Raw genomic sequence first — 10233 nt, 5'->3', positions numbered from 1 at the left:
TGTGGAGAAGAGCTCTGAAGAAAGACTGAGCTGCAGCCCCTCCTCCTTGGACAGTGGGAATCATGAGGTGTGTTAGGTGTACCCCTCAACTATCTACATTCAAACAAACTGTATTTTCATGCTCTTCCTATTACATAAGGCCCTGAACTAGAGCTCCCTTGTTTTTGGCACTCCTGATTCTAACTCTGCCCCCATCATCCTGCTGTTTAAACTAGTTAGTTCTGGGGGCGCCTGGGTGGCTCAGTTGGTTAAGTGGCCAACTTCAGCTAAGGGCTTGATCTCGCAGTTAATGAGTTTGAGCCCCATGTCAGGCTCTGTGCTGACAGCTCAGAGCCTGGAGACTGCTTCAGATTCTGTGTCTCCCTGTCTCTCTCTGTCCCTCCCCCGCTTGCTCTCTCTCTCTCTCTCTCTCTCGTATATAAACATTAAAAAAAAATTTAATTAGTCCCGAAGACTCTAGAACAGCACCTGATACATAGTAAATACTGTAGAAGTGTTTGAAAAGTAAAAGAAATAACCAGTTGTCTGTGACAGAACCAGTTCAAACCACCAGGTTTCTTTTCTGTTGTATGCTTTTATTTCAACAGCTGGCTGCCTGCAAAGGGAAGACAGATGCTCTCTTGGGACCACAGTGTCATCAGGTCCCAGAGGGCGATGTCAAAGAGAAGCTTCAGGAAACGGTGGGATTCATCAGAGAATGGGAGCATGGAAGAGCAAGAAAGAGCTTCAGTTTGGGCCAGGACAACTCCCAGGGATCATCTGGTTGAGAAAGTTGGGGAGGAAAGAAGAGGGCTCTGTGCCTCTTCTTAAACTCCCTGGGCCATGCTGGCCCCCTTGCTGTTGTCTAGGTATCTGATGTACTCCTGCACCCAGGCATCGTTGGGATTGGTGCAGACCTGTCGCCCCTTTCGGGTATGGAGGCTGTGTAATAAGATGGCAAAAGAGGAGAAACTGAGTCAGCAACCTGAGAGGAGCTCATTTTCTGCCCAGTGTCAGCTTCCCTGCCCCTTTCTCTGCTGGATGCGGCCCCTCACAGAGAAAGAGACACCCACACTCTCTGTGCTCCCTAGGAAGTCAGTGAAGATACCACCCGTAGCCCAGCTTTCTTTCTTTCCTATTCTTTCTCAACCCCTCTCTAGGCCCCAGAACCAGCTTCCACTACCTCCCTGGGTTGCCCACCTCAGGCTGGGAAGTTCTCAGGCTGCTGTTCAGCAGCTGCTTCCTGTGCTCCCCACCACTTCCTAGAGAGTCCTGTTCCTCTGATTCCCTCTCTCAGGCCCTGCTGGTTCTCAACATTTGCACCCTCTTCCACCTTCAGGGCTGCTGAACTTACACGATCCCTGGGCTGGGGCACTGGTCGTAGGTTCTATAATAGTCTTTCACAAAATGGAGTGGGACTTTCCATGAGATGTAGGAGAAACAGCAGGCAGTGGGTTTTAGTTGAACTGATTCTGCAAAGTAGAGGGCCATGTGATGCTGGAAGATTCTCCACAAGGCAGCTTAGACCTGTATCTCTATTGCCCAGAGCATCAGAGGAGGAGACCAGACCAGAGCACCTAGGGGCAGGGGGCGGGAGATGCCCTCTCCTTTGCAGCTCTTCCTCCTCCCCCTGTTATCCTCCTATAGGGCCATCTGGCTCACTCAATATGTAGGGCATGTGACTCTTGATCTCAGGGTCTTGAGTTTGAGTCCCATGTTGGGCATAGAAATGACTAAAACCAAAATTATCTTCCTCTAAAACCTCTCTTCCCTCCCTACTGCTGATCCCTTCTGACATCTCTCAGATCCTCCCAGGGCTGGGATATGACTCTGGTCAAAGCATTTCTAATTTCTTTCTTTTTAAATGTTTGTTTATTTTTGAGAGAGAGGGAGGGAGGGGGGCAGAGAGAGAGAGAGAGTAAGTGGGGGAGGGGACCAGAGGATCCAAAGGGGGCTCTGTGCTGACAGCAGAGAGCCTAGTAGGAGGCTCAAACTCAGCTGTGAGATCATGACCTGAGCCAAAGTTGGACACTTAACCAGCTAAGCCACCCAGGTGCCAAAGTGTTTCCAATTTCTGGCAGTCTTCAGGATTTGGGAATAAGAAATCAGAATTCTTGGGAATTCTTAAATCATAAATTGCTCAGTTTTTTTCTTTTTATTTATTTATTTATTTTTATTTTTTAACAATAATGTTAATGATTTACTTTTTTTTAGTTTTTTTCTTTTTAAAAAATTCAGTTATAATTGGCACTTTCTTTTCTTTTTTAAAAAAATATTTTATTTATTTATTTATTTCTGAGAGAGAGAGCGAGAGGGAGAGAGAGAGATAGACAGCATGAGCAGGAGAGGGTCAGGGAGGGAAGGGGATACAGAATCGGAAGCAGGCTCCAGGCTCTGAGCTAGCTGTCAGCACAGAGCCCGACGCGGGGCTCGAACCCATGAACCGTGTGATCATGACCTGAACCGAAGTCGGACGCTTAACCTACGGAGCCACCCAGGCGCCCCAATTGGCGCTTTATTTTCATGTTTTTAAATAATAATACATGACCACACTAAACAATGAATAGGTCTTCTGTGATAGGGTTGTACTGAAAGTTTCAGAGCTTTTCTGTAAAAAAAAAAGTAAGCTAATAAGTCGTGTCTCTAAATGTATGATAAGATTATATATTCAATAACATGTCAAATGTTCTCTAGCAGATACAGTCAATAATAGAAAATATGAAAAAAAGAAATATTAACACACAATAAATGGCAAGAAAATTTATTTAAAATTTGAAAAAACACTACAGCTATTTAATATTTAAAATATTTAAGAGAGGGTGCTTGTGGGTTCAGTTGGTTGGGCATCTGACTTTGGGTCAAGTCATGATCTCATGGCTCCTGTGTTCGAGTCCCACATGGGGCTCTGTGCTGATGGCGGAGCCTGAAGCCTGATTCAGATTCTGTCTCCCTCTCTCTCTGCCCCTCCCCTCCTCCTTTCTTGGAAATAAACATTAAAACAAATTTTTAAAACTATTTAAAAGGTATCATTCAAAAATGAAATTTTGAAACACAGAAAGCATTAATTGTCCTATTTGTAGTCTTTATCTTTGTTTTGTAACAAATATTGCAATGTAGAAACGTTTTTTTCCATTTTGCATTGCTGTTGGCCAAATTGTTCAAAGTATGTCCAAATGCATCTTCAAGCTGGGTGTTCAAGGTTATAATCTTGCATACAAGTTCATTTCCTTTTAAACAATGGACATTTCTTATCTGTACTGACTTTGTTTTTTCCATTCAAATTAATATTGCTTTAACTAATTTAGAGTTTACATATGAATTAGCAAACATTTCTGGTTTCATGTCCCAGTATTCCACAACATTTACGTATTTTCTTTTTGTATTTCTTTTTTTTATGTTTTTTTTTTTTAATTTATTTCTAGGAGAGAGAGAGAGAGACAGCGTGAGCAGGGGAGGGTCAGAGAGAGAGGGAGTCACAGACTGAAAATGGCTCCAGGTTCCGAGCTGGCAGTCAGCACAGAGCCCGACGTGGGGCTCGAACCCACGAACCGCGAGATCATGACCTAAGCGAAAGTCGGACGCTTAACCGACTAAGCCACCCAGGGGCCCCTCTTTTTGTATTTCTTCTGTGAAAGCATTTGTAAAGAACTAGAGCCTACAGCAATTATTCAAAAGCCAGACAATATCAACATTATTGTTCAAATAACGAAATATTCACATCCTGTAGCAAGAATCACAGATAAAATTGCCCATTGAAAGAGTTATTTTGCTTTCAAAACTTATTTCTTGAAACAGCAGTTATATGATTTGCCCTAAGCATATTGGGTATATAAACGCATTAGCATTTACATAGCAGCAGCCATGAACACATACTTGTGACATGACTATGACTTCAGCCTGTCGAGTCCTGACAGCTTCTCCCCTACATGCTCCTGTCCAGGTTCCCCAAAATGCTGATCTTAACTTTGAATTCTCTGTGTCGCATTTCCTATTCTTGCTCTAGATGTCAGTCAATTCTGTTAAATCAGTTAACACCTCTATGTTGATTGTTAAGCTTTAATTCTTGCAGGAGAATTATAATACTTTCCCCTATTTTCCCATTTTCTTTTTTTTTAATTTTTTTTTTATGTTTTTCCCTCTGTGCCCAGCCCCGTGCAGAGAGGCAACCAGGCCTGTTTGGATAGAAAGGTCAGTGGGCTGGTAACAGGACACCTGGAGGCTAGCCCTGCCTTTATTATTATTTTTTAAACATTTATTTATTTCTAAGAGACAGAATATGAATGAGGGAGGAGCAGAGAGAGGGAGACACAAAATCGGAAGAAGGCTCCAGGCTCTGAGCTGTCAGCACAGGGCCTAACACAAGGCTCGAACCCATGAACCATGAAATCATAACCTGAGTCAAAGTTTTATGGTTAACCAATTGAACCACCCAGGGGCCTCTAGCCTGCCTTTTTCAGTCACCTGCTGACTTAGAGTATCCCACAGATATTTATTAAGAGCTTATTCCATGCCAGGGGTAGCTCTATGCCAAGAACACAACTAGACAAATCTTAAAGGGAGAGGGGGAAGGCTGATACAGGGGCCTCAGGCTCAAATGCCCCCACAAGCCAGGCTGACAGCAGGTCAGACCTGGGAGCTCACTCCCTGTCTAAAGGGACAACACCCACTACCTCAGTTTCAGTGTAAAGTGTAAACTTGGGCTCATGTCTTGTAGGTCTTCCATATTTGCAAAAGAAATGGGAAATACAAACTTTTAAGTGCTTCCAATTTTTAAATGTTGGCAACTGATGAGCGTGATGTAAAACCCCATCTAAGCTATGAAGACAGGTGGATCCTATTCAGCTTCATTTGTCCCAGCCTATGTTGATGCATGAGCTCCCATGTATCTCCAGCAGGGGCTGAAACAGATAGAGTGCTGGATCAGCTTCTGTTTGCTGGGTTCCCAAGGGTCAGGGAGGCTGAATCAGAGGCAGGTTTTCCTCTCCCTGAGGAGGCAGAAGTCTCTGCCCCAACCAGGAATGGGGAGTGACCCTTGGTAAAGATGCTGTCTGTTTTGCAGGAACCCGCAGGCAGACTATTCTGGACCACCCCCATCTCCTCCCTACAGCTTCCTGCCCTCCAACTACTGTGCTGTCTTTGTTCAGAGGAATGAATATAATAGGCCTCACCTTCATTGGCCTCAGAGTGGAGGGTGGCAACGATGAGGAGGAGAAAAGCCAGCATAGCCAGGCTGCCCCTCATCCTTCTGGTGGCTCACCAGCTGCAGAAGCAAGATGGGACCGAGGACTCCTGGGTTCTCTGGCTCTTTGAAATCTGGGCTTCTACTCTCCTTTATAAGAGGTTGCTGGTCAGGAAGTCACGAGATAGAAAAATCCAAGATTACATGGGAGTTTTGCTTCTTTGGAATTATGACTGGTGGTGACATATCTAAAATATGAGAACTGAGTCAGCTTATTCAAAGAGAAGTAGAAGGCAGAGAATGACTTCAAGTTTCACATTTGGCTTACATCTTGAGGGTGAGGGTAGGGGAAGCCCAGAGACAGAGGGCTTTGGGGTGGAAACTGCCCCCCTTGCCTGCTCCTCTCCAGGGAGCCTGGTGACGCCTCCTTGGTGAGCTTGTCTGCACCATGAGTTCGGAGACCAAGGTGACTCAGTCTCAGGATATTCCAGAGCCCACCAGGATAAGGATGTGGGGCCCCTGTGCCGTGTGTACCCTCAGCACCAGGCCTGGACTCAGGCCCAATTGGGGCTGGGAGTGGGAGTCTGGGTCTGGAGGGGCTCCTGGAGTGGCTGGGCCTCACTATAACCCAGCCACCTAGAACTGGAACCCCTCACCTGGAGGCTCTGCCCACTGCCCAGCACAGGGAGACTGCAAAAACTGGAAGTCTGTACCTATTAAACGATAACTTCACTTTCATCCTCCCCACTGGCATTTGCCCCACTGGCAAATGCTATTCTATTTTCTGTCTCTATGATTTTGACTGCTCTAGGTACCACATATGTATGTGGAATCATATAGTATTTAGTTTTTGGTGACTGGCTTATTTCACTTAGCATAACAGGACCTTCCATTTTGTAGCACATGCTATAATTTCCTTTGTAAGGCTGAATAATATTCCATTGTGGGGATGTACCACATTTTGCTTATCCCTTCATCTGTTGATGGATACTTGGGCTGCTTCTATGTTTTAGCTATGTAAATAATGCTGCTGTGAAGAAGGGTGTACATGTATCTTTTTGAGACCCTGTTTTCAATTCTTTGGGGTATATACCCAGGAATGGAATTGCTGGATCATACAGTAAATCTGTTTTTAGTTTTTTGAGGAGCTTCCATACTGTTTTCCATAACCTTTCTACCATTTTATATTCTCACTAATAGCACACAAGACTTACCAATTTCTCTACATCTTTGCCAACATTTGTTATTTTCTGTTTGTGTGTGTGTGTTTTATTGGTAGCAATACCAATGGATGCAGGGTGGTATCTCATGGTGGTTTTGCTTTAAGCATCTGTGTTTTTATTAGTTTTATTTAAGGGAGTTCCAGGTAAGTTTTTTTGCAAAGAAATTGTTCCCCTCCTAAAAGGAAAAGTTAAACCCCTTCTCTAATGGAAAGAATTTCCATTAGCTTTTAAAGCTTCACATGGTTGTTGAAAGGAATATGTAACATCAATAATCTAAGTGAGTGAAAACTCCCTTATGTGTCCATGTTGAGACCTTTCTTAGATGTTAACTAAGCTTGTGTGCCAGACACTTTATAGGCCCTTGTGATACAAGGCAAACAAGAAAGGCAAGGCCTCTGCTCTTCAGGTCCTTAATTAAATGCTGGTGTGTGGGGAGACCCGTGGGAGGGAAGTCAGAAAGAAAGTAGTAGGAGATGGACTTACAAGTGAGGAAGAGAATAAAGTAGGGTGAAATAATACAGGGAGCCTGAGCCCTGAGTGGTGGTTGCTTGGTAAGCCAGGCTGGGAGCCTATTCAGAGGAGGTGTCATTCCAGTTGGGACCTGCTTGTTGAGAAGAAGCCAGACTTGCACAGATCAGGAGCCAGTGTGTCCTAGGGAAAGGGAACAGCAAGGACAAAGCCCCCAGGTGGGATGGGCTTGGTGCATCCTGGGGGGCAAGTGGACGAGCAGGTGACAGGAGTGAGAAAGTAAGGGTGAGTGACTGGAGAAAAGGTCCATTGTCCAGGTCCTTTGGGTCCTGTCTCTCAGCAGTTTACATCCCACTTCACTACTGTCCCATCCACGTGGGCACTGCAGGCAGTGACAGAGCAAGCCACCATGGCTCATTTCTCAAGAGCCTTCAGTGGCTATATCCTGGAGGGCGAGTGGGTGGGTTCAGCATGAACACATAAAGACTTCAGTCTCCCTCCTTTAGGTGGATTCAGAGGATCTCAGCTGCCTGCTTTCTCCCAACATATCAAGAGCGTTAGTGGGGAGCTCTGATCTCCCCACTTCTTGTAAGTTCAGAGAGGTGGAGGTATCTAGATGGATGTATCTGGTGTCTGTCACTCCTCCATGGGCTACTGTGTATGCATAAGAGAGGGCAGGTGGCAGACAGTGGCCTTTGTCCCCTTGGTTAGCAGAACATCAGATGGGAGGGTTGGGGGGAACACATATGGACAGGAGGATGGCAGAAGCTGATTTGTACCATTGCTTGGGTCACCATTTCAACTGAGTTACTGGTGACACTGACTCATGTGCCTTCTTCTATGCTTTGGTAAGCAATGTGCACCCTTCTCCTGGACCTTCAGTCCTGCTTGGCTAACTCTGCTTCCTCTATTCAAAGGAGAAGGGCTGGACTGGGGGAGGGGAATTTGGGGGACGATTAAGGCTCTAAGGTGTACTTTTTTTGGGTAAAGTTGTCTTTGTTTTGCATGCTGGAACATACAAAAGGCCCACAATACACGGTACCTTAGTTTCCTGAATTACTTTTTTCTCAGCTGATCCAGGGGCACTTTTGGTGAATGCTAAAGATCAGAGCCTTTGTCCACAGCTCTTTTCAGCCACTCTTCCTCAGATGTTCATTAATTGCTACCAGAGAAGGAAGTGGGGTCCATTTAGCTGGACTTGACCTAGCTGAACCCATGCTGACTTGCAGTGAGCACTTCCTTTTTAAAATGCCAATAAAGGGTTTCTTCCCAAGAACTGAATAGGTATAGAATCTCACCCAGAACAGAAGTGGATGACCACTCTCAAGTTCATCCATCTTTCCACCTCCATTTTGGGAAAGTCTCTTGCTATTTGCTTGTCATCAATATTCAACAAGCTCTCTGCCTCCCAAGGATCCACAAAGGTGATCAATCTCTATTGTATCCTCTTTCAGCTACTAGAAAGGACTTCATGCAAGCCAAGGAATGAAATGTCATATAATCTATCCACCCATCTTGGGCTTTGATTTCTTCTTATCTATGGGAATTATTCCCTTTCTAGAGGAGGAGCATATAAAAACCAGAGTTTTTTAAGAGTGCTGCTTTATCTCTTCCACCTGTTCATTTAACACTCTCTGTTTATTCATTAATTCATTCATTGACTCATTCATGTTTTCTGTAAATAATTATTGAATGCATACTATGAGCTGAACATTGTCTAGGAATCAGAGATTTTTTAAATTATTTTCTTGAACTTTATTTATTTATTTTGAGGGACAGAGTGAGAGCGAGAGGGGCAAAGAGAGAGAAGGAGAGAAAGAATTCCAAGAAAGCTCCACACTGTCAGTGCAGAACTAGAAACGGGGCTCAATCCCGTAAACCATGAGATCATGACCTGAGCTGAAATCAAGAGTTGAACGTTTAGCAGGCTGAGCCACCAAGGTGCCCTTAGATTTATAGGGTCTTCCATATAGAATCTTCTCCAAATGAAAGTAAGCAATGGGCTTTTGGCATTTTTCTCTTAATACAGAGCTTTCAACATGATTCATTGTTAAAAATGCCACAGTATGGAGAAATTTAGAAAATAGTTAAGCAAAACTAAGTAAGCAGAAATCCCCTGTGATCCCACAGTCACATATTAGATGTTTCTTTGTCTTTTCCTCTGCATGCTCTCTCCCTAACTGACATCACACCAAACAAACCAATTTCATAGCCGTGCTTTGACATATTGTGAACAATTTCATTTCATTATAAAATTCTATGTGTAGCTTAAACTAATTTCTAACAAAAATAGTGTATGATTTTTATAGAATTTTGAAGAAAATAAAAGAAAAAATACTTTTAGTTTACCACTATAAGATTTTAATGTGTAGCTTTCTGATCATTTTTCTATACATCATCATATATATTATATACATATACAATGAAAAAATTGGGTCATGCTTAAAATGTTCTTTCCTGTAATCTGGTTTTTATAATTTTATAATTATTTTTACTTAATATTGAGTAGCACAAAATATGGCTTGAGAAAAGAGACACAATACAGCATCACTGCACCTGGCACCCTGTGGGCCCCTCTGCATTTCTATCCCCTCCTTTCCTTTCTCTGAGTGATCTCTCTCCCAAACATTGTTTATACTGCACTTTGGCTTTTCTTATGGTTTCACCATACATATTTGAATATTAAACGATGTATTTTTGTCTGTTTTTGCAGTTCATATAAGTAGAATCATTATATGCATTTGTACACAGCCTTTTCTCTCTCTCCACCTTATGCTCCTGAGATTCACCCATGCTGTGTGTATGTGTATGTGTATGTGTATTCACACTGTGTGCTGCTGTCATACATTTACTTTCACTCCTAGGGACAATTCAGTGTATGTGGATACACAGCATGTTTTTCATTTGCTTCCTTTTATGTTTGCCAATGTCTTTATGGCTGCCATGTTTCCTGGCGTGTGTGTGCGAGGGTATTTATGGAAGGAATGGGGAACTGGGAGCGCTGGGTATTTGGCTATGCACATCTTTATTGTACTCAACAGCAACAGTATTTTTCTTTTTTTAAAATTTTTAATGTTTATTTTTGAAAGAGACAGAGAGAGTGTAGGTGGGGGAGGGGCAGAGAGAGAGGGAGACACAGAGTCTGAAGCAGGCTCCGAGCTCTGAGTTGTCAGCACAGAGCCTGACGTGAGGCTTGAACTCATAAACTGTGAGATCATGTCCTGAGCTGAAGTCAGACGCTCAACCAACTGAGCCACCCAGGCACCCCAGCAACAGTACTTTTCAAGACAATAGGACCAGTCCACACTCGTAGCAGCAGTGTGTACCTGTCAGTCACTCCATAGCCTCCCCAATATGGATGCTTCTCAAATTTCACATCTAATG

At 43.7% G+C, this 10233-nt stretch overlaps 1 protein-coding gene across 1 annotated transcript; it reads right to left on the bottom strand.

The window, feature by feature from the left end:
* Positions 1–554: 554 nt before the first annotated feature.
* Positions 555–5273, bottom strand: LOC144219700 (regakine-1-like). Its single transcript, XM_077749792.1, has 3 exons — positions 5148–5273; positions 1334–1451; positions 555–921 (listed from the first exon to the last, which is right to left on the bottom strand). The coding sequence occupies exons 1-3, from the start codon at positions 5218–5220 to the stop codon at positions 807–809; spliced, it is 306 nt and encodes a 101-aa protein (XP_077605918.1). The 5' UTR covers positions 5221–5273; the 3' UTR covers positions 555–806.
* Positions 5274–10233: the final 4960 nt, after the last annotated feature.

The sequence above is a fragment of the Crocuta crocuta genome, unplaced genomic scaffold (genome assembly GCF_008692635.1).
Source record: "Crocuta crocuta isolate KB4526 unplaced genomic scaffold, BGI_CrCroc_1.0 scaffold149, whole genome shotgun sequence".
Lineage (NCBI taxonomy): Eukaryota > Metazoa > Chordata > Mammalia > Carnivora > Hyaenidae > Crocuta > Crocuta crocuta.
Note: the sequence above shows the minus strand (reverse complement) of the source record. Positions and strands in the feature narration are given on the sequence as shown.